General features: G+C 34.7%; 2 protein-coding genes and 1 long non-coding RNA gene across 5 annotated transcripts; 2 read left to right on the plus strand and 1 right to left on the minus strand.

Annotated features, from left to right (window-relative positions):
• Window positions 1-302: 302 nt before the first annotated feature.
• Window positions 303-9525, plus strand: LOC120487095 (keratin, type I cytoskeletal 18). 3 transcript variants are annotated; one of them, XM_089133415.1, is made up of 9 exons: window positions 303-736; window positions 1615-1697; window positions 1861-2017; window positions 3575-3739; window positions 4370-4495; window positions 6084-6322; window positions 7414-7448; window positions 9073-9278; window positions 9321-9525. In XM_089133415.1, the coding sequence occupies exons 1-9, from the start codon at window positions 386-388 to the stop codon at window positions 9384-9386; spliced, it is 1428 nt and encodes a 475-aa protein (XP_088989541.1). In that variant the 5' UTR covers window positions 303-385; the 3' UTR covers window positions 9387-9525. The 3 variants fall into 3 exon arrangements, with proteins under 3 accessions (XP_088989541.1, XP_039539225.2, XP_039539226.2); XM_039683291.2 differs by having other exon boundaries at window positions 9073-9525; XM_039683292.2 differs by lacking the exons at window positions 7414-7448; window positions 9321-9525 and having other exon boundaries at window positions 9073-9236.
• Window positions 9526-10538: 1013 nt separating this feature from the next.
• On the minus strand, window positions 10539-23306 carry arpc2 (actin related protein 2/3 complex, subunit 2). The gene is made up of 10 exons (XM_039683293.2): window positions 23091-23306; window positions 21505-21539; window positions 21163-21275; window positions 18027-18072; window positions 17756-17942; window positions 17205-17298; window positions 15517-15643; window positions 13525-13625; window positions 12244-12344; window positions 10539-10892 (listed from the first exon to the last, which is right to left on the minus strand). The coding sequence occupies exons 1-10, from the start codon at window positions 23162-23164 to the stop codon at window positions 10871-10873; spliced, it is 900 nt and encodes a 299-aa protein (XP_039539227.1). The 5' UTR covers window positions 23165-23306; the 3' UTR covers window positions 10539-10870.
• LOC148978398 (uncharacterized) lies at window positions 15642-17915 on the plus strand. Its single transcript, XR_016169346.1, has 2 exons — window positions 15642-15727; window positions 16993-17915. It is a non-coding gene; the product is annotated as an uncharacterized LOC148978398 (long non-coding RNA).
• Window positions 23307-24910: the final 1604 nt, after the last annotated feature.

The raw sequence follows: 24910 nt of genomic DNA on the forward strand, positions 1-24910 counted from the left end.
TTACAAAAAATCAATAAGAACAATTTACTGCCATTGTGTTAATAACATGTAATCTATCAAAAAAAATGTAAATGTAGTCTGAGCAGTATAACATGTAATAAAATTACAAGTACTCAGTCTGTTTAAGTAATACACAATCAGTAACTACCAGCATTGTGCAAAAAAAATTCTCTCCTAGTTTGTTTGTTTATGGTCTTTAGGATTTTGCAAACAAATGAGAGAGGTGCAGCAGCAGCAGACTCACATCCCACAGACCAATCACTGTAGAGAGCTGAGTCTATATGTAGCAGTTCCCAAACCCCCCTCACACTCCTACAGTACCTGCTGCAGGTAAAACAATAGACCGTGTCTCGCAAGCTGTTCAAAGGCACCTCTAATCCGCACCATGTCGTTCAAGGGCCCTTCCAGGAGTTTCTCCAGCTCAAGCCTGTCCGGCGGCATGGGCTCCAGGGGCAGTTTGTTTGGGGTTTTCTCCCCATCCGCTATAGGGAATCTGGCAAACACACTGCGTCCGCATGTGCAGATCAACAGCAACACTTTACCCCCTATAGATGATAAAGAGACCATGAAGGGTCTGAATGACCGTCTGGGGGATTACCTGTCGAAAGTGCGACTGCTGGAGGAGTCCAACGGTAAACTGGAGGAGCAAATCAAAAAGGCTCTGATGAGAAAAGAAGCTGAGAGCGGCAGAGACTGGAGCTCCTATGAGAGGATCATTGCTGATCTGAGAAACCAGGTGAGCAAATAAAAGGTTTTGTTAGCTATCCATGAATGCTTTTTTTATCATAATGTACACCGACAATGTTTGGACACACCCGATTATTTTCCTCATTTTATGGCACAGTGACCAAAAAATGTCATATATTTGAGCTTCTGCTAAATCTCTCCACACTTTAGATTCCAGCTCTGCTCACTTTCTCAACTTTATGAGATGCAAGCTAATGCTGGACACTTGTTGAAGCTTTTCCTTCACATATCTGCTCCAACTCATCCATTAAAAATCACATTTGAAATTAAAATGTCATTGCAAGTGTGTCTAAACATTTAAGCTTGTAAGAACAACTTGCTAATTCTGCAACTACCTTTAAACTTTTAATGATAATGTATTAAATTAATTGAATATTCAATTGGTTTAATAAAATGTAATATTTTTATAATGCATTTTTAGTTAGTAATCTTAATTGAACCAAGTAAAGAGTCACATTTTTCATTAGTGACCTCGCCAAAAGCTGCAAAACTGTTGTCAAATGGAAAAAATATTAATAAGAAAATGTAAAAAAAAATAATAAAACCAAACTGGATGCATTAAAAAGGACCACAAAAACAAATACTACATGAACTGCATTCACAGAAGAGATAAACATTTTACACAAATAAAATGCATATGCATTACTACAAGAGCTTTTTTATATTTGTATGAGATGTGACGGTTTAAAATAAGAAAATACTGAGCTACAATATATTAAAGTGTATTTAATTTGTTTATTTTATTATGGTTTATTTTCCTCTATTAGTTATCAGCATAAAGTATAATGGCAATTGTAGATTTTTTAAGGGGAATTTTTGCTGTATTGACATTGTCAATGCGAGACAATGATATCAGTATGTTTGTAGATCCAGGAAATGAATTTGGACAATGCCAGACTGTTTCTACAGATAGACAATGCAAGACTGGCTGCTGACGATTTCAAAGTCAAGTGAGATATTTATTTATTCTCTTATAACAAAACAATTGAAGAAATGCATTAAGTTTTAACTCAATGCAAATACACAGATATAATTCCACATCACATCAATATCCTATAAGTGTGACATACGCCCTGTAGTCTCTCATGTAAATGCACCGTCCCGTGCGGGCAGGTTCGAGTCGGAGCAGGGCATGCGGCAGGGGGTGGAGCAGGATCTTGCTCGTCTCCGCAAGATGCTGGACGACACTTACATGGGCCGCATGCAGCTGGAGGGCCAGATCGAGTCTATGAGAGAAGAGCTGGCGTACCTAAAGAAGAACCATGAGGAGGTATACGCCTTAAACACACTGATTAAACACATACAGATGTACTACTCATATCTGGTTTGTTTGATCTTTGTTTAATGAGACTCCAACAGTCTTCTAGTCCGCAATAAGTAGTTAACAGATATTTAAAATGAATGTTTAATAAACTTAAAATACATTGTTTTATGTGTGACTATTCTTTCATCATTTTTTAGGATGTGCCATTCGCAATGATTCATTAAGTGAGTCATGTAGGCCTACTTTTGACTGATTTCTGACTTTTATGTTTTAAATCAAAGGTTGATTCATCTAATTTGATTCAAGAACTCTATATTGAAGTTTATAGTTATTTATTTAATTTAAAGGGGTTGTATGTAGAATTCAGAAACAATGTTTGTTAGCGAAACCGGTGGCCATTAAGTGAACTGCACCCAGGAACGTATTGCTCGTGCGTGCACGTGAGATTAAATGCACTGATATACTCTATGTGAAGTTCTCTAATTTTTTTTAATACCTCTGCAGCAATATACTGTTAACTAACATCCCAATGCCGTCCAAGCTGCTGAGAGCGACGATTAGATGAATATGTTAATGTAGTGTTGCGCGCTTTCCTCAATAACAAAATAAAACCCAGAACAAAAATGACAGTGTTGAGAAAGCAGTATTAAAAAAGCATATGATCGTAGCGATGTGGATATCTTTGTACAAACTGCAATTCACCAACATCATGCTAACAGATGAGGTAAGACAAATGAGCCTACATTGACTGCTGATAGTTTGATTATGAAGTTTTTTTTTTAATACTTTAGACTAGATCTGGCTATGGGAGACTATTTGAATTAGTTCGAATGAATCCCTTTTCTTTGGATGACACATTGTCATTGACTTTACATGACAGAATAGCTCTTTCACCATTTTCCTTAACATGCATTTGTTTTAATGTGTTAAAGAGCTAACGTAAACGTCACGTCCTTTTGATTTTCACGGCAAAAATGTCCTTCACCAACAAAAAATCTGTACAGGCTTTCATGGGCAACTTCGGAAATCGGGGAAGGTCTCGTTTTTTACGTTGTTGAACAATCTGTTCACACTTTGGCAGTAAAAAAGGTGATTAATGCATGGAAATTTCTCATATAGCCCCTTTAACTTAATGTTTAATTTAAATGTAGGCCTATTTATGTATTTAGAAATGTATGTATGTGTATATCTATATGGGCAAAATGCTTCTCAAACTAAAACGTGCTAAAGTTGGCAGTCACCATAAAATCAATAGGTGTGTTCGTCTTGAAGCAGCGCTACACAGACCAATCAGTAAACAACTCATACGACATTAAAGTACCACTAGAGAGATTGGAAGGCATATAGAGCTGTCTGCTCTTTCAGTATTTTTGATGCCGTACATTGATCGCGCTGTTTCTAGCCGAACACACCTATTTAAGCCTACTGTCAACAGATGTTCCCACCTGGTTTTCAATGCTTTAGGCAAGCGTTAAACAAACTTAATTATCTAGTTGCCACACTGTTTCCAGATCCTGTTATTAAAACTGTATAACTAAAGTCATTTATCATTTTATTTTACAGGATGTTGCTAACCTGAAGGGCCAGATCAGCGACTGTCAAGTCAATGTGCAAATGGAGAATAAAAACAGTCCAGACCTCAATGAAATCATTAGTAACATCCGCAAGCAGTATGAACGAGGTGTACAGAAGAGTCGTGAGGAAACTGAAGCCTGGTATCAAAATAAAGTAAGTTGTATTGTGATTTTGTTGTCTCACCCTGTTTTTTCCAAAATGTTGGCACTTTCTATCAATACACTATGCTTTGGTGGACCATTAGTGACGTAAGTCCTATTAGATCTATTACCTAAACTGTTATTTTTACATTAAAATGATCCTAGCATGAATATCAGATCATTTTCAACACATAAGTTGTCTGTATCTCCCATTCATTTGTAGATTTTGACCTGTTTGCAATCTCATTCATCCCTAAACAAACATTTTGCTCTCAGTCAAACTAGTACTTGGAATCATATAACCCTTTCTGACTTAATGTATTTATTTTCTAATGATATATGATTTTAATTGTTTATTTAATTATTTATTTACGCTGCAAAATAAACTAAGGGTAGTATACTATGAATAAGGGTACTAATTTATATTTAGAAATTCAGCAAAATCTTATGTAAAATCTATTTAAAACATTTGTACCTCCAAAGTAAGTAAGCTTAAGCACATCCTTTCATTTAATTTTAGCGAGTTGGGACCCTAATTTGTACCCTATGGGAATGTGCCTTCTATTTAGGAGAGCTTTGTGCATAATTACAAGGCGGACCTATACTATCATGTGTCCTGAATATCTTGTTCCTCTCAATCCAGTTTGACAACATCACAGCTGAGGTGACTCAGAACACAGAAGCCCTGCAGACATCAAAGACTGAGCTGAATGAGCTGCGCAGGCAGAGACAATCTCTAGAAATTGACCTGCAGGCTCTGCACAACATGGTACAGTACACAAATGACACTAATTATCTGCTTGACAAATCATTTTGCATTCTACACAGTCAGCGCTCTCACCTGGCAAATTGACATGTGCATCATTCAAACGATTATGAAATGTTCCATGCTTGTCTTCATGCATGCATGTCATCTGAATTTACACATTATCCCTGTGCGCCCATGTGTTTTCTAAACCATGAGAAAACAGAAGCTGAAAAACAAAGTGGTTTGTCAAGAGTTTTTGCACCTAAAGCAGTCATGCACAGAAACAATCACAGATCTCTGATGCACATAATTTTTATTAATATTATTTCCCACATTTTGGAATAATAGCGAAGATGTCTATAAATAACACAAATGGAAACATAAAGAATGAATTTAAAGCCATTTAAAAGGTTATTAAGATTATGAGAAAAATAATTTCTGTCAAGTGTCTAAACTTATTCTGCTTGGTGATTTGCATATTTGATCGCTTGAAATGTGATTGCAAAAAAATGTTATGAGGCCTTTCTCTGTGCATGCATGTCATCATGTTATTCCTGTGCACCAAATTGTTTTTTAAACCATGGGAACAAGAAGCTGTTTTTATACCGTGGTTTGTTGAACTTCCTCCCCAAAAATGATTGCATAACTTGACTTAAGTACTTAAGTAACTTAAGAAAAAATGATTAAATTAAGTAACTTAAAGGAGTAGTTCACTTTTGAAAAAAACTTTTGCTGATAATTTACTCACCCCCATGTCATCAAAGATGTCAATGTCATTCTTTCTTCAGTCAAAAAGAATTTAAGGTTTTTGATGAAAACATTCCAGCATTTTTCTCCATATAATGGACTTCAGTGCAAACTGCAAACTGTTCAAAGGGCTTTAAAAGATTCCAGATGATGAATAAGGGTCTTATCAAGTGAAACAATCGCTTATTTAATAAATAAATAACAAAGTTTACGTTTTATAAGCTCGAATACTCGCCTTGCTCTGTTCTGTGACGCATGTTTGTGACTCTCCTATTCGAACTCGTTCATCAAAATGAACAAATCTTTTTCCGAGTCATTTGGTTAATTCAACGAACGAAACTAACAAATTGACTCGGAAAAAGATTCGTTAAATTTGAAGTGCATTATATGGAGAAAAATCCTGGAATGTTTTCATCAAAAACCTTAATTTGTTTTTGACTGAGAAAGAAAGACATGGACATCTTGGATGACATGGGGGTGAGTAAATTATCAGCAAAAGTTTTTTGAAAATTGAACTACTCCTTAAGTAAAAAAATTATTCAATTATCTTATTCTTCATAATTGCTTTATTATTATTTCCCACATTCATTTTTAACTCAATGCATTGTCAATATGATATTCCATATCATGTAAATAAATAAATATTGTTTAATTTTCCACATTTTAGAATAATAATAATCTATGAAAAAAAGTAAAAAAAAAAAAAAGAACAATACAGTTAATAAAATAATCTATTTATTTTTAAAAAAGTATTATTTTGTCCATTAAAATAATTGCAAGCATTTAAGCAGGGGTCTTTATTTGAAAAGGTTATTAAAATCATGAGAAACATAAATTCCTTATTCTGCTTGGTGCCTCTCAGATTCGTTCTCTCGAAGATTCGCTGCATGAAACTGAAGCACGTTACGGTCAGGAGGTCAGTGGACACAACTCTCAGATCATGCAGCTGGAGGGTGAGCTGGGACAGGTGCGTGCCCAGGTGGAGCGCCACACGGCCGAGTACGAGGCGCTGCTCAACATTAAGTCCAAACTCGAGGCAGAGATCGCCAGCTATCATCGCCTTCTGGAGGGTGTTGTTGACGACAAGGGGGACAATAACAGGTAAGATGGAAAGTTTGTGAACAATGATGTTTAAAAAAATGGATATTCCAGCTCATTTGACTCATTCATTATACTAAATTGCCTCAAGTCTTGTTTTTTCTTTTCTTTTTAAACTACAAAAGCTGTCACTGGGATGATACCCTTTCACCTTCGTACCTTATTTATCCCTAAAGGGTGCTTATTAGTACCTAAAGTGTGCATTTTTGCACCTGAATGGTACATACTAGTACCTTTTGAAAGGGTACTGTCCCGTTTGTACTATTTTTTGGAGTGTAAAGCCCTTATAAAGAATCAGTACTACACTCATTTTGGCATTTATGGAAACTTTAACATTCATAGAATCTTTACATTGCACAAAAGGTTCTTTTATAGTGGAATTAAAAAGTTCTCCACACATTTTTGGATGAACTATTCTTTAAAAGGTAAATATTGGTGTTTGTTCAAATGCTTTGGTGTAGTTCAGAACGAATACAAAAGCATGTTTAATTATGAAAAGCATTTGGTCACAGATTGCAATGTGCACATCACACAATATTGCTGTTTCCACACAGCATTTTCCCTGGTGAGCTGCCCATGCAAATCTAGCACATCTTTCCACAGGGAAGTCACGCTATAGTAACAAACACAAGGCACAAACTCTGTCCCTACAGGCTTGTGAGAAACGTGTCCCAGCAAGCATTTGTCTTTTAAACACCATAGAGAATGACGGGGTCACCCTCCCCCGGGTTTGCAGAAAAGTGGTCGCTCAATGTGGGTTTTTCAGTGGATGATCCTTAAAGGGATACTCCACCCAAAAATGAAAATTTTGATATCATTTACTCACCCTCAAGTTGTTGCAAAAATGTATGAGTTTCTTCTGCTGAACACAAAGGAAGATATTTTGAAGAACGATTCTTCTTCTAATCGTTCTATAAATAAACTTATACAGGTTTGCAACAACTTGAGAGTGAGTAAATGAAACATTTTTGGGTGGAGTATCCCTTTAAGATCTCAACTTCGATCGTCCCCAGTCTTGAATAATTAGTTGCATCCTTTCCCAGCAAGTACCTACATTTGTGCCACTCTCTCATGTTTTCTCTTCCCTCCCACAGAGAGGAATTTTCTTTAGAGCAGGCGTTGTATGCAGGTGAGTACGTGACGTGTAGATTTTAGGCATCGTTCAGTTTGAGTTAACAAACGCTTGCCTAACCCACATCAAGCTTGTCTTGTCACACTAATCCTCACTCACTGCTCTGCGGTCTAACACAGACGAGTAAACAGTCGACCCTCGCTGGACATACATGCACCAGTCACACTGTTTATGTTTCTCACTGCTAACCTCATGCAAATATGTTTGAAGATAATCATCTTTGCAATTTGTTAAAGAATCAAAAGGGTCATTCTACAAAACAAGTACCATTTGTGTCCTTCATATGTGCATTTTTAGCCACCTCAGTCTGTTCTGAGATCTAGTCCTGTCAAATCGATTAATCGCGATTAATCGGATCTTACATAAGTTAAAAGTTGTTGTGAAAAGTAAATATAATATATACACCTATAAACACTTTTATGTTAGATGCGATTAATAGCGATATATATATATATATATATATATATATATATTAGGGCTGTCAAACGATTAATCACATCCAAAATAAAAGTTTGTGTTCATGGATGCACTATGTATAATTATTTTTAAATAATTATATATATAAATACACACACATGCATGTATATTTAAGAAAAAAATATTATTTATATGTAAAATATTTATATTTAAATATAAGACAACTTGTATATAAATATATACAGTATATACATGAAAATATTTCTTAAATATATACAAGCATGTGTGTGTATTTATATATATAAAATAATTATACACAGTGCACCCACATATAACTTTTCTTTTGGATGCGATTAATCGCTTGACAGCCCTAATATATATATATATATATATATATATTGTTTTAATAATACATTAAATAATTCAAATTCTTGTAATATAATTCGGTAAAAAGTAGATGTTTGTAAAAATATCAACATTAAATTCTCAAAGCACATTTTAGCTTTATGAACTTATAATATTGTGATTGCGCAATCCATTGTATTATCTATTTAACATAATTTTTCTGATAGAATTGACAAAAACTCACTTGCAAAATTACCCTTTCAAACTGCAATAGGCATTTGATTGTAGAATGACCCAAATAATATTGACTAGCCGATTACAAAAGTTGCTTTCTCAACTAAAATATGCAAGCACCAGGGCTTGACATGAACTTTTTTGCTCACCAGCCACTGTGGCTAGTGGTTTTTCAAAGTTACTTGCCACTCAACATTTTCACTAGCCACAATTTTGACATTGATAACATGGAGGAAAAACTGCCATATAATAATGCCAGGAATATTAGGCTGCTGTCACTTTAAGACCTTACGCACAGATCCATTGTTGCACATGGCTTTCTTTCTCAACTGTTTACATTCATTAGTAAATTAGTCCTGTTAATGCAGCTGGTATCCCGTATCTGTTCTGCAGAAAATGAGTATTGGAAGGGTTTAAGATATTTCAGTATCGACCTATAATTTTGACACTACATTGCACAATTCGATGGGTTAGTGGGTGTTCATGTCAAGCCCTGTGCAGCAGTGTTAAACATTAATGATTTGTTTGCTTCTAATGTTTTTAGAGAAAAATGACTAAGCTACATAAATGTTGTAATGAGTTACGAAAGATTGACTCTAACATCCAGCCTATGTTCTGTCTCCAGCTCCTCCTCTTCCGTCTTCCGTAGGTCTTAAGAAAGCCATCATCATCACCCAAGAAATAGTGGACGGAGAGGTGGTCTCTCAGAGCGAACTTGAGCAAAATCACACTAACCACAACAGCCAGGACGTTTTTGGGGAGGAAGAAGTGCTAGAGGAACTACAGGAGTTAGTGGAGGAAGAACAGCAGAAGTCAGTAGATCAAGAACAGGTGGTGGAGGAAGAACAGCAGGAATCAGTAAATCAAGAACAGTTGGTGGAGGAAGAGAAGAAACCTGATGAGGAAGATTCTCTAAATGTGGTGGAGGAGAACGAGTGACTTTCTGCTGTGTCCTTCATTTCTCTTCCTAATCTTACAACCTGGTGGGTTCTTCATCTCTCTTTCTTTCCTTCTTCCTGCTCAGTTTATTATTGTGAAGACCATGACTCTCTTATCATTAAAACAAGTATGAGCCTCATTTTCTGGTCAGTGTTGTTATTTTATAGTGTACATTTAGGTTTGAAAGTTAGGGTTGTATGTCTATATATATATATATATATATATATATATATATCAGCCCATTCTCACTCCCAAGGCGTCACCTAACTGACGCCTTGGGAAGCATTTGGACATGCTTCAATATCTGACGCTTTAGGCGCCCTTTAGCGTCAGTTAGATGACGCCCTAGGATCGCGTGTACCCTACCCCCACCCCACACCTAAACCTAACCGCGTCCTCTAACAGACGCTTTCCTTTAGCGTCAGTTAGATGACGCCGTAGGATCGCGTCATGTAAGTGTGTGTGTATGTATGTATATATATATATATATATATATATATATATATATATATATAGGCAGATTAAATTGATCAAAAGTGACAGTGAAGACATGTATAATGTTATAAAAGATTTCAGTAACACGTATGGCCTGTATAATGAAATATTTGAATGCATTAATTATGCTTTGTAATGCATTAATACTTCTAACCAGTTATAATACTTGTCTATTTATTGCATGGAAATGCATTAAAACACATAACAACCAATTTCAGATCTGAAAATATTAAAATGCATTTTAACTTTGGTTACAATTATCTATATTTAAAGTGTTTTACCAAGATCTCTATTTGGGTTATTTTGATCTCCTGGAAAAATAAAATCACTTTTTTCCACAAAAATACGAAGCAGCACAATTGTTTTCAACATCGATACAAATAATAAATGTTTCTTGAGCATCAAATCAGCATATTAGAATGATTTCTGAAGGATCATGTGACACTGAAGACAAACTAGAGTAATGTCGCTGCCACACCAAATTACATTTTGAAATACATTCATTCATATAGAAAATGTTTTTAAATGTAATAATATTTAACAATATTGATGTTTTTACTGTATTTTTAAGCTTAAAGACTCAAAAACATTTGAAAAAAAAAACTTTTAAATGATTTCAGGCAAAATGAAAAGATTTAAATGAACAGGCAAATAATCTCTTGTATAGAAGACTGATTTATTCTTGACCATTTCATGATGTCCAATATTGATGCATTTGGCGAAACGAAGGAAAGAGGAAAAGCAAAATACTGCATGACTATGTCAATAAAACACTGTCAGTCAACAGAGCTACACAGTGAAACATAAGAGTGTATCAAAAAATCTGTTTATCCAACAACATACAAATAACATTTATCCTATAAATGCAAAGCGAGGAATTTATTTGTCTCCCTGTTGAGGTGCAAACTCCACGTGGAGGATCGACATGACTGGCCAGAGGTGTTTAGTGGAGTCCACGGATGCTGGTCTCGTGATTGCACGTCGTGTCCTTAACGAGAGAAGGTCTTGCCCCTGGACAGATCATTGTGAGGGTTAGGTCAAAACAGTGGAATAAATGTAATAAAATATGGATATCCTCTAGCCTGAGGCAAATCATAATGTCCAAGTCAAATTAGCGTGAGTGTGCAATCCCATAAAAGCACCGATGGGAGTGGAAAGTTCTGACCGTGATCTACTGACGAAATAAACAACAAATTAAAGAACACAGACGCAACCAGATCATTCCCATAATGACCAACGCAACATACCAAGAGCAGCGCAAATCAGCGTCAAATACGAATAAATTGACTAAATAAATCACCTTGCATGATTCATTTAAATACTCTCCTCCCATAAATATTGCATCTGATAGGAAAATTCCTACAAATGCATATGCAATAAAAATTGATTTTACTGAGGGAAAAAACTACAAACTCATGAAGCATAATCAGATTAAAAATGACGGAGGAATATACTACAACTCATTTTAAAGTGTTGATTAAATGTATAAAAACTATATATTTTAAGTTAATTGCAAAATATGCATATACACAAACATTTCAGTATTTTGAGTGCGTAGGGAGATCGACTCAGATCAAGCATTTAGCTATTTTCTATTCTCTTTTCTATTTTTTTCTATAATTTGAGGTTAGCATCATGGGTAATGTAGTTTTTCACTAGGAATCCCACTGTTAATCATGATTGTTATAAAAATAGGCTGAAATAATGTGGGCTTGTGATAATAACATGGATCAACAACCTTGTAGCTCACAATAGGGCTCTGGATTATAAGTTATTGTACAAAATCAATTTCCTTACGGAAAATGAAGGGAGTTTTTACTTCCAGATCCAACTTTTGCACTCTATTGGTGGATCTTTTTATTATTATTTTTTTATTATTTTTCTGATTTTTATTTTTTTGTTAAAATCACACTGATGAAAAGCCAATATCATCAGAGTTCATGGTCAGTCTGTTTTGAAAGGTTTTTACGTTATTGATAAAAATCAATTTTTTTTTGTTCTGTCCTACCAAAGTCATAGAAGCAAACTAATGACTTTTGATTTCAGAGAAAAAGAATTTGCAACATTTGGCCAAGATTCAGTTTAAACAAGCTCAAACAACCACCAGTGTGTTTAAAAAGTACACGCTAATCAGCTCTGATAAGATCCACCTCTAAGAGCCAGCGAATGGAGCAACACCTAAAGTTAAACACACACACTATCACTATCACAAATTAATCTTTTGCAAGTATGTGCCTCTGGTGTTAAATAAAACCCAGAGATAAGCACCAACATCAGCACAAATGGAATAAAAAGCCCCTGAGAAAGAGGCTTTTTGTGTGGTTTTATGTGATGTGCTAATAATTGTGAAAACAGCACTTACGAAATAGTTTTCATCTCTTTCTTCTCAGCGTCTGGGCGAGCTCGGTTGAGTACCTTGAGAAACTCAGAAGTCTTGGCCCTCATACGAGTGTGGATGTAGGCCTAACACAGGAGAAAACACACCGATTATTCATTAACTTCATAGCATTTTTCAGACAAAAGCCCCCAGCATATTCGTTTCATCTGACCAAACAAAGGGCCGAATGGTTGAATGGCAAGTACGCAAACTAAAACCATTACAAAGCTTTTTACAAACTCAAGGGCATTTCTCAAACACTCATAAACTCAAAAACTGGTATTAAGATACATTGCGGTCGATCGGATCACAAGTGGACGACACTAAATACAGGTGTAAACGGGGTCTAAAACATTTGAAACGACCTGAGAGGTAGTGAAAACGCATTCGACTGGATTGCTTTTGTATGTGTAAACGCACATGTTGAATGAGTCGGAGAGTAGACAGTCTTTTGTGGTTGTTCTGTCTACTGACCTTTATGAGACGGGATTTAAACTGTGTCGACTGAAGCCCCAACTTTGCTTTGAAGATGAAAAACGTACCAAGCACAATGTAAATATGTAAATTGCTCATATGTAAATTAGGCAAGATTATTTCGTCCATTTTGTCCAAAAACCCATATATTTACTCGCCCATCAACCCTCCCCTCGAAAAAAATCAGGGCAGAAGTGGTTGAAAGTGGACAAAAGAGACCCCGTCCACACTACTGCGTTTTCGGTTAAAAAACGGAAAATTAAAACGAATACGATCTCCGTCTACTCCAGCGTTTTATCTGCGTATTAGAATTGATCTCCATCCACATTAAAACTACTGAAAACGTGGATCACGTTACCATTCACCAACACTGGAAATGCGGTGTAAACAGTGGCTGATGAATCCGGGAAGGACACGTCATTACTGATGACACCCAATCATAGAGCTGAGTGTGAGCCTCTGCGTCATCGTGTCTAAAGTCATTCATTTTGTCCCGTCTACACTAAAAACGTCCTCCGGAGATTCAAAACGCAAAACGGAGCTGCAGTGCAGCGTTTCTAAACTTTTTAATCCGTTTTAGGTCTTCGTTTTTCCCGTTTTAGTCTGGACGGGAGGTGCAAACGTAGCAAAATGTCTCCGTTTTTAAACGGAAACGCAGTAGTGTGGACGGGGCCTAAGACACCAGGTGTAAATGGGAATGTGTCTCCCTCGTCTGCTTGTGATCTGATCTTAATACCAGGAGTAAACAGGGCGTTGTTGGGTCGACTGCGGCGTTTCTGAGGAGGGTCTCACCTTGGAGCACTTTATGTGGTAGTGCAGATAGTCCCGAAAGGTGTGGATGAGGTTGATGGTGTTGTCTCTGGTATTGGCGTTGGTGTGTCGGGGGAACAGCACTGGTTGGAAATGGTAATTTTAGAATTTATATTTAAACTAGAATATGACATTCAATGTGAATGTTATATTTGGGTAACATATGCATACTATGAATAAAAATACTGCAAAAAAAAGGTTAGACTTTATTTTAGGGTGAGGTAGTTACTAGAGCCAGACCGATATTATTGGCCGATATTAGGCATTTTCCAAAATATCGGTATCGGCAGTTATAATGGCCGATAAATGAATATTTAAAAAATAAAATAAAAACGGACAAAACACGCTTCGATCATCTCTCCTTGGCCTGTTATATTGAAAATGTATGTTTTACAATTTGCAGTATGATGTTATCTATTGCTAAATTTAATTATGGCTCATCATAGACTAGCTAACCACAAAGCTAGCTAATGCCACTATCATCAGTGGAAGACCGCTAACGTTAACATTAATGAGCTTGGAAACCACAATTAACTTTTTTTGCCGAAATTAAGTAATTATTACTGTATTTATAACTAGCATATCTCTAGTTACAGTTATACTTGCGAAGAGTGGACATTTAGACATAGAGAAAAAGTATCAAACATATCTTGTGCAGAAAAGTTAGCTTTTCTTTTACACGTGTGTGAAATCCAACAATATTTATAAAAAATAAATAAATTAATTAATTAAAATAAATAAATTAAAATAAATAAAATAAAAAAAATCGGCCGATATATCGGAATATCGGATTTTAAAACCCAAAAATATTTGTATCGCTTTTGCCCTTCAAAATCCTTTATCGGTCGGGCTCTAGTAGTTACATTGTACTTACTCAAATAAGTACTGAGTACTATTAATGAACTACATGTACTTACTATAGAGTTACGGTTAGGGTTAGTTACGTGTAACTGCGTCACCTTAAAATAAAGTGTTACCAATATAAAAGAATACATATTTAATATTTCTAAAAATATACAAGTATTTTATTTTTGTATTACTGCAAAAAAACCTGCTTTTTTGTCTTAGTATCAATATCTTTACAAGATAAATTTACTTCTGCAACACAGCATAAGATATTCAGGCTCGGTTTCATATGTTGTGTCTTTATTACGAGAGTATTTTGCCTTATTGCACTGACCTTAACTTGTTTATACTTAAAATTAAAGAAAAACCTGCCAGTGCAGTAAGACAAATTATACTCGTATTGGACACTATTGGACACTTCTTAAATTGATCCCGTTTAAAGAATTGTTAGACATTTCAACTGAAAAAAAGGAGAAAAACTAATTAAATACTTAAGAAGTCATTTAAATCAATGACACTTGAAAACAGATGTGTAATCCTAAAGGTATAAGGTCAATCTGAGTAACAAAGCAATTTTAACAGAATACAATAATCTGTAATATGAGGTTTGCATGGGTTAACACTAAAAGTACAGTATTTTTATACTCAGCAACCAGCGTAAAATGAACAAACAAAAAACGAACTAAATAAGGACTTGGTAAACATTGCATGTCTCCAAATACTTGGTGGCGTGAAAAACTGAAGTAGAGTAGCGCTGGTAAACGTTGTTGGCTTTGATAAAAGGGTGTGGTGCTTTTTTTATTCATTAAGAGGTTTGTGTAACCGCCGTGAAGAGAAGCTGGGCGTTTGCCCTCTTGAAACGAATGCAAATACACAGTGCACCTGCCACAGGTAAGCGGAAGTGCTTTGTTCTGGCCACGTATTAACGTACAAGTCATAAAGTAAACCAGACAAGAGTCTATAATTAACTTTATATCTATATCTATAATTAACTTTAGCAGATGTGGTTGATAATACTGTTTTAACCAGGGTCCAAAATGAACATTTCCTTAGTGCCATTTGTGAGTAAAAATAACCATTCTCGACACTAAATTCCTGTTTATGTGTATGTGACCTCGTGGTACAAACCAAAAGTGATGTAGCCGATGTTGTCTCCCACAGTGGCGTCAGTGTCCTTCAGCTCCAGAGGAGGCTCTCTGTGACTGAACAGCACCTGCGGAGCCGTGTGACTGGCCCTCCTGCCCTCCTTAAACTCCTGAACAGAGAGAAACAGTCATCGGTCTACAAACACAGAAGCTGTCCTGGTGGGGGTTGGCACTGATGACATCATTACGTGCAGGTGATTTTGTGAAAACAGTCAAACTACATTAGAAGTGCCTTTCATTTGTAATGCATTTAATTCACTGGATTATCCCAAACATTATTTATTATCCATTTACAGTAGTTGCCAAAAGCAATGCCTGAATGGGGATATTTGTTTTTATGACCCTGCAAGTTCGAATAAAAATTCAAATTATGAGGAAAATATTTGATATTTTAGAAATATAAGGGAAGAACACAGCACTAAACTTGTTTAAGGCACTTATCTGACAAAACTATTTGGCAAAAAAGGCACACTACAGCTACAGGTTTTATTTCACTAATACTATGCAAAACAAATGAATGGAAAAACTAAAAGCTCAGATAAAAACCATACATAATACATAACAATCAGCTATTAATACGTTGTTGGTTATCTCTTGTTTTTGCATGTTTTAATAAGTTCTTTGTATGACAGCCTGGCCAGAAATTATGTCTGCACAATTTCATTGAGATATCACAAGTAGAACAACTGACTATGCAATATGCTTACAAAATCTTTAATACATATTTTTTTTAAAATATTTAAATAAATGGTGAAGATGTCAGTTTTCCTAAGTCCGTAAATCACTTTTGGCCACTATTGTACTTTCCAGCAAAAATAAATTAAATTATACGATATACAAAACAGAAAATAATTATTTTAAGAATTAGTTTACTGTATTTTTGATAAAAATTAAAAGTAAATCAAATAAAAAGCCTTGGTAAGCATAAGATAATTTTAAAAACTTCAGCATTTAAACAGCAGTGTATAAGAAAATCATATTCTTGGTATTAGTCTTGCTTTTCCAGTTAAATTGTAAAAAAATAATAATAATAAAAGATAATGCATAAAATATTAAGACTTCACTTGCTTTTGACTTGTTTATAAATAAATGAAAAAAATCAGCTGGTTCACTAAGAAATTATTTGTATTAAACACAGTCTATGAATCACATCTGAATCTAAATCTCATCATTTATAAACATCAGCAAATATAATAAAATTGTATATATATATATATATATATATATATATATATATATGATTGAAATGAGTGCTTGCTGATTGCTTTCTAAATGCCACTTGCCTTGATATTTTTTATAAAAAGCAAATATTTTGGATTATGGCTTATTTGTCCAAATGCTTTTAGGGGTGACTGTACTCTTACAGTGCTATGCAATTATTTCAAATGTTGAAACATGCATTCTGCTCTATCTATGAGCTCTTTGATGACAGAATAAATGACAGCATTTCATTCTGCAGATAATACAGGAATGACAGCGTTGGCTGATGACATACAGTGGTTTAAATGGGAAACATGACACAAAATGCCTGAATTGCAAAACACCCAGAGGGCATGTGTTTCAACATTGTAAGCATACAGAAATGATTGTATGGTGAGTAAATACAGAAACGGTCGAGATTGAACCTGAGAGCTATTCCTATTCCATAGAAATGGGACAAAATGAGCGAACCTGCATGAACACTTTCCCGATGATGACATCGTCGTCATCCTTGAACACTGTGCTGAACACAACAGTTACTCTGTCTTTCTTAGCCTCAATATACCTGGAAAACACAAACAAGAGAGATTTGAGCTGGATTACAAACTGTGTACAAGGGCTGTCATATATATATACCTATATGTTTATGTTGTGTATATGAAATAATTAATATGGTTAAAAGATTTGCGCCACTCAAGTTCTTCAGAAAATGTAAAAATCTAGTTATGATTCATCATTTGGTTATTTATGCTGCTTTCAAGCTGTGGAGAAAATTATAATGTGAAAACAATGCATTTAAATAGTCTATATATATTTTTTTTTTTGATTGTTCTGCATGAAACGCATTCTACATTTCCCTTACAGCCGAAAAATTGCAAAAATTATAGTATTTTTTGTCAATTAAATGAAAAAGAACTACATTTGCTCTATTATCCAATTAATCAGACAAATGAAGACTCGATTTGTTGATTATCAATAATTTGTAAGTTGCAGGCCTAATGAAGAAAGATCAAGTATCTTACATAGACTCGTCATCCCTGTAATGGACAACAGCTCTCTTCTCTCCCTCACGACCCTCCTCCTGGAAATTAAAGTACTTCTCGAAGACAGAAGCGAAGCAGTTTCTCTTGAGAATGCCCGCCTGGTGGATCACCTCCTCTTTGTTGGGCGGAAGTGCCTCCAGGTCAAAGAGCAGTGAAATATTGTACCCTTCAGAGAGGAACAGCAACAAACCGTCAAACCAAAATTCGTACAATAATAACTAAAAGTGAAAACAGCAGCCGTTTGGCTTACCATCTTCTGGTGCCACGAGGAAATTTCCATAAACGCGCTTCAGCAACTGAAACAAAACAAATACAAACTAAATTAAAATCTCATGTCAATGTCGATTTAAAAAAGAGCAACAAAGTTAATGCAATATACTTTTTTTTAAAAGTGAACATCATGATTTTTGATTCAATTTTGTGTGAATGTACAAGTGAAAGTTTACATCTTAGGCCCTACAGCTGGTTACTATTTCCCACTTTTTGGCTGAACCCTTTGGTGTAATTTTTGACCGAAAAATGTTACGTTTTTTTTTTTGTGTTTTTTTTTTACTTCATCAGAATGGTACGAAACTTGGTAAAGGTTTTAGTACATGCTGCTGTGTAAACAAAAAAACACAGATATGATTCAAGAAAAGGTTGTATTGTCGTATTGTATTGTTTTGTGGAAATTATCGGGAAGATGAATTTCATCTAGTGGAAATGTTTGGTACTGCACCAAAACAAATTATTTCTGAAAGCTAATTTTATGAGAGATCAACCATAAATTTGGAATAGAGCTTGTTTACATTTATAGCTTTGATTTTCTCACAGTTTTAGAGTAAAACGTGTTTTGGAAGATACATATTTCAAATAAAACATTTAAAATATTATTATTTTTTTTTTTTGCATTTTTCATAACAATAAATGTAACATTTTATACTTTTTTTCCAAGTTAACTTTTTTACGCTTTAAATGCTAAGAGTGTCACTAAGAGTGTCATCTTTAAATCAAAAAGAGATCAAACTTAAGTCTTTGCTCTGATTTATGACTGTTTAAGTTGGTCATTTCATTTTAAGGTCCATGCTCAAAAAGTGAATATACTGGATTAAAAATACTGTAGTACCCAACAATTCCCTAAAAATATTAAATAAAGAACATTATAAAGCTAAAATATAGTACAATAGTTTTCATTGAAATAATCTGTTATTTTATTTTAGATCTGTCGTTGAACAGCTCCAGAGGGTTAACTAGCTCATTTAAAAAATACAAACATCAGGTCCTAAAATGTCTGCATGTGTAACAATTATAAAGGAATGAATACAATGCATTTTTAAATAAAGTATAGAATATCACATTTCAGGGCACATCAATATCCAAAAAACTATTTCACGTCAACTAACTAACCACGTATAAAACGACAGGCACTGGCTTGTTTCATTCCTGGCATTTTTAACAAGCTTTCCCTGTATTTTGTCTTCTGTTTTAGCCTGTCTGTCAGTATATAGACAAGACATTTTCAACAAATACAAAAGAAGAAGAAGAAGAAGAAAAAAACTCATTTGAATTCTTTTTTTGTCTCAGAGATTGTATCAGTGTGGACAGCATGAGCAGACAGGAAGCTGAGGGCCACTTCTACTGGTTCCTCTATTTTGCATTGGTAATTCGTTTGATTTACATTGGCAGTCCTGAATGGAGCTGGAACATACTTTGGATATTTATTTGCATTGGCATGGAAAAGGCTTCCCATCAACCTCAACTCCATGAAGCCTAAAAGATTCATGACAATCCTTCCCTAAAAACAATGAATCAATTTTCTCAATGCACAATCAAAACAATGAAGATGCAACTGCAATGATCTTGAAATATGCCAGAAAATAATGAATAAGTTGAAAATTCAAAACAGAAAATCATCTTAACACTAGCTTAGAAGGACAAGGAACCAATGTTTCTTTTTTTACAACATGTCACTTCCTCCATTCAAAGTGAGTCACAGGCACTTCCTGTTTCATAGTGAAACCACAAGCCATTTAAAACCTTACATGGTGATTAAATGTGATCACCCTGGACTGAATCATGTAAAATCATAGGATATGTACAGTATGAAAGAAGACTACTTTTCTCCAACCTCACAATTGCATAATTGTCCATAGAAAATCTGAATTATACTTTCGTAACAGACAAGAATTACAATATCTACAAAGGTTGCAATCTTGCAACCTACTAGTCCATTTTCTCAGTGAGCTATGATGACATTCTTGTGAAAAACTGCATTGTAAAAAAGTAAAACTCATAAACCAGGTCATATTTCATTCAAAATCAAAAGGATCAAAAATATCAAATCAAAATACACTTCCATTCAAAAGTTAGGAGTTTTTTTTTTTTGAGAAAATTATATTTATTCAAAAAGGGCACATTAAATTGACCGACATTGATAATAAAGACATTTAGAATGTTACAAAAGATTTCAATTTCAAATTAATTCTGATCTTCTGAACCTTCCATTCATCAAAGAATCCTGAAAAGCATCATGGTTTGCCCAAAAAAACTATTAATCAGCACAACTGTTAAAGGAGTAGTTCACTTAAAAAAAAAAAACTTTTTCTGATAATTTACTCACCCCCATGTCAACCAAGATGTCCATGTCATTCTTTCTTCAGTTGAAAAGAAATTCAGGTTTTTGTCCAAAATGAACTAATCTTTTCTTGAGTCAATATGTTCATTTCGTTCGTTGAATGAACCAAATGACACGAAAAAAAGATTTGTTCATTTTGATAAACGAGTTCGAAGAGGAGAGTCACGAACGCGCATCACAGAACAGAGCAAGGTGAACATTTGAGCTTATAAAACTTAAACTTTGTAGTTGTTGTTTTTTTTTTAAATGAGCGATCGTTTCGTTTGATAAGACCCTTATTCGTCGTCTGGAATCGTTTAAAGCCCTTTGAACAGTTTGCAGTTTGCACTGAAACTGTCTTTTGGACCTTGAACCGTTTGGACCCCATTGAAGTCCATTATATGGAGAAAAATCCTGGAATGTTTTCATCAAAAACCTTAATTTCTTTTCGACTGAAGAAAGAAAGACATGGACATCTTGGATGACATGGAGGTGAGTAAATTATCAGCAAAAGTTTGTTTAAAAGTGAACTACTCCTTTAAGTACAAAATGTTTCTTGAGCGGCAAATCGTCACATTAGAATGATTTCAGAAGGATCATGTAATGAAAGCTTTGCATAACATTTCAGAATATTTCAGTTTAAATTTTTGATCAAATAAATACAGCCTTGGTGAGCATAATGACCCCAAACTGTTTTGAACGGTACTGTATTTGTTTTTGCATAAAGATAAAACCGATTTTTAGGCTGACCCTAACCCTGTTCTTGACAAGTTTGGTGATTTTCTGCTCGTACCTCATCGGCGCCGTGCTCCTGAAGCTCCTTGTAGAACTTGAGAGAGATGCTGACCATTAGTTTAGTTTTGTCTCCATTGGGGTTGGAGATGTGGTAAAGCACACCATCGAAGTCTGTAGCAAAAATATAAAAGGGTCCCATGCCAATCATTCATTTTGTTTTTATCACTGACACAGTATATATTTTATCAATAATAAAACATTACTGTTATTGTTACATCCTTTACAGTGGATGTTCAAGCACAAAAGAAAGCTTAAGTAAAATACATGCATTCTAACACAGTTTGGAGGACAATAGAAACACAGACTTCCACTGCTGAAGTCATTCATATTTCAACCTTACCTGCAAATGTAACTTCTACTGCTTCAGGCTTGTTCCTGAAAGAAAGAAAAAAAGTATTTTGTGAGTCTGCTATCTGGAAATGAATGAAAATCTATCAATCTATAGGCCGTGTGGGCACTAAGATAGGAAAATCAAGGTACTGTCACTTTAAATACAGGACAACAATAAGGAGACAATCGCCTCATTAAGGATTAATCAATGATTTAATATTTAAAAGAAGTTCATTCAATTGATAGTACCACATCAAACACAAAGAAACTAAAATAACAATTAGAAAACGTGAGAAAAAGTAAGGGATAATGGACAGTCATACATTATTATGCAATAATGACACATTTTTCCACTTACTTCACACCAACTTGCCAAATAAATAAACAAATAAATACATTTAAATATTCATTGTTTAAATAATTGTATTAGTTTTTACAACGCTAATACATGTTATTTATATGGCACGGTCATGAACAGCGGCCATTATTCAAAAATAGTTTACCTGAATGTTGTGACTGACCAATCAGATTAGTTCACTCAAAAATGAAAAATTCTGTCATTATTTATTTGCTCTCAAGTAGTTACAAACCTGTATGAATTTCTTTCTTCTGTTGAACACAAAAGAAAAATATGGTTAACCAAAAACTTGATAGAGCCCGTTGACTTCCAAAATATAAAACTATGGAAATCAATGGAGTCCATCAACTGTTAAGTTTCCAACACTCTTCAAAAATTATTTTTTGTGCTCAGAAAGAAAGAAATGAATACAGGTTTGGAATAACTTGAGAGTGAGTAAATTATGACAGAATTTTCATTTTTGGGTGAACTGTACCTTAAAAGTATCCTATAACGTAAACAATGACAATTCTAATGTTTTGGTGAACTATTCCAATAAAAGCAATAACGTGGCGTGTCATTTCATTTACTTTTATTTTAAATAAAATAGCTTTTTTTTCTTAAATAAACACAAAACGGAAACAAATCAGAACTTTTTTTATATATGATTTGACAATGAGTCACAGCAGGCGCGTGGCCGTTCCAACCCGAGCGCAAGCACGCGCAAAGTCACACGTATTTGAGAAGAATGAAGGGCAGAGAAGTTCCCGAGGAATCTGCTACTTCATCCTGCATGGACGGGTCTGAAAGATGTTCCTCTTGCAGTGACATGTATTCGACTGATTTACACAAGACGCTATGAACAGAACAGGAAGTGTCTCCAGTCTTCAGTACTGGGACTAAATATTTATAGAAATCCGGTCAGAAACATGCAACGTTATAAAAAGATCAGAATCACTCATGAGATTTGTTTTAGCAATTACCTGACACACTGATCCAGTTATCACTCACACATAAATAACATTAATTGTTTTCTATGTGACCTGAACAGCTGGACACACCCCATACAGGACAATTCATTCCTCGAACATGGACAATCAACAAATTACCTCAAAGAACTCAATCAATCGAACACGAATGCATGCGTTATGTTATTTTATCCGTGCATAAGAAAATATGTCTCTTGTCAACGCATGCATGCATCAGATGAGCGATGTTTGATGCGAGTTCTGACTCAGACAGGAAGATCTTCCTCTTACCCATTGCTCGCGCTGTCGAATTTGAGGGTGAGAGTCTCCTCTATGATCCGATTGTTGATTTCCAACAAAATCATGATGATTTAAGTGACTGTTTAATGGTAATGTGAACTTAAAAATATAAGAGCAAATATTGCTGTTCTACAATCGTTTTGGTTTTCCTGCTCCAAGACTTCTGGCCGCTTCCGCATTGACTCGAAAGACCCGCGGGCTGCCCGCGTCACTGCCTGTTCGTTTGTGCTAATCACATCCTGAAGTTCAATATTTCCACTCTTTATTCGTTCTTTCTGAAATACTTAAGATATTAATTTTATATTATAACATTTACATTTATTAGTTTATTGGAATCACGCTGTTTGGGGGCATTCTCTGTTATTTCCGAGATTTGAGTGTGAAAGGCTACTGTCCAGTTAATAAAATTGAAATTGCATCCAAGAAAACTGAAAAAAAATAAAAATATGTCTTTTGCAACAATGTGTGTCTAAAATTCAATCTTTTGTACCTCATGTGGAAAATTTAGGAAAGTAATGTGATTATCTAGTAGGCTAAGGTTGTTTTGTTATTGTAAGACTAAATTTGTCCTGCCTGAAATTTGAGTGAGTTTGCTATTTAGATAATTTCATCTAGTTAAGGCAGTAGCAATATAGTTTGTGTCAGTGTGTATTTTATGTCATTCACTATTAAATAAAGGTTCTTGCCATCCATGGTTCATGAAGGAATTTTAACAACTGTAGAATCTTTCCACTGTGACTGCACAAAAGGTTCTTTAAAGTGGAAAAAGGTTCTTCAGATTATAAGACTGTTCTTCACATTAAGAAAACAAATCTTTTAAGATTTATTTATTGAAAGGTTCTTTGCGGAACCAAAAAAAAAGGTTATTCTATGGCATCGAAAACCTTTTGGAACCTGTATTTCAAATGAGTGTTACAGAAGATAACTATTCTTCAAAGTTTCCTTTCCGTGTTTTATGGAAAAATACCAGCATGCGGGTTTGGAATAATGAGGATAAGTAGGCCTAAACAATGAGAAAATAGTTGGGTGAACTATTAGCTACTCTAAGAATTATGATATTTTTCTATATATTCCCATTAAAATCCTGTTGACATTCATTGGTGACACTGCAGAGATCTTTAAACATGCATTCAGCTTCTGAGGCTCTTTGATGAAACCATTCATCATGTGCCGTTAACACACTGTAATCTGAGAAGGACACTCTTTTTCCATTCTCTGTCTATAAAATGTTTTTACTTTCGTGGAATGAAGTTGGCATGGAATGTCTCTCTATTTACAGGTTATTACAGTTTACAAAGAAACTTGATCTTTCAACATAAAATTCTATGAAGAAATGCATGAAAAAAGGTTTGAGTTCATTTCAATCTCTGACGTTTGATAGCACACAATATTTTGATGGCTGAGATAATAAAAAGACCTCATTTGAGATTTTCTGCCCATATATGGGTTATCTTGTGCTTATATTTTAATATGAATTCTGAACTTATATAACATTCCGATGTACAACAACCACTTTACATCTCATCTTGCATTCCTTGCCTTATATTTCACAGAGAGAGGTGTTTCTTCCTGTCCTGAACATAGCAGAAAAGGGTCTTTGTCAAAAAGAGCCGGACTAGGTTCACGCTGCTTTACATTTCACAAAGTCATCTATTTTAAGCTCATATCTCATTGTACTGATCACCTTGCTGACAATGAGGTAAATCTAAACAGAATTCTAGCACTTATTTTAGAATAACTTTGCATTAAGTAATTTACAATTATAACATTACAATATTCAAGTTTAGGGGAATATGTTTAAACATGCATCC

This window comes from Pimephales promelas, chromosome 7 (genome assembly GCF_988280905.1).
Source record: "Pimephales promelas chromosome 7, fPimPro1.hap1.1, whole genome shotgun sequence".
Taxonomy (NCBI): Eukaryota; Metazoa; Chordata; class Actinopteri; order Cypriniformes; family Leuciscidae; genus Pimephales; species Pimephales promelas.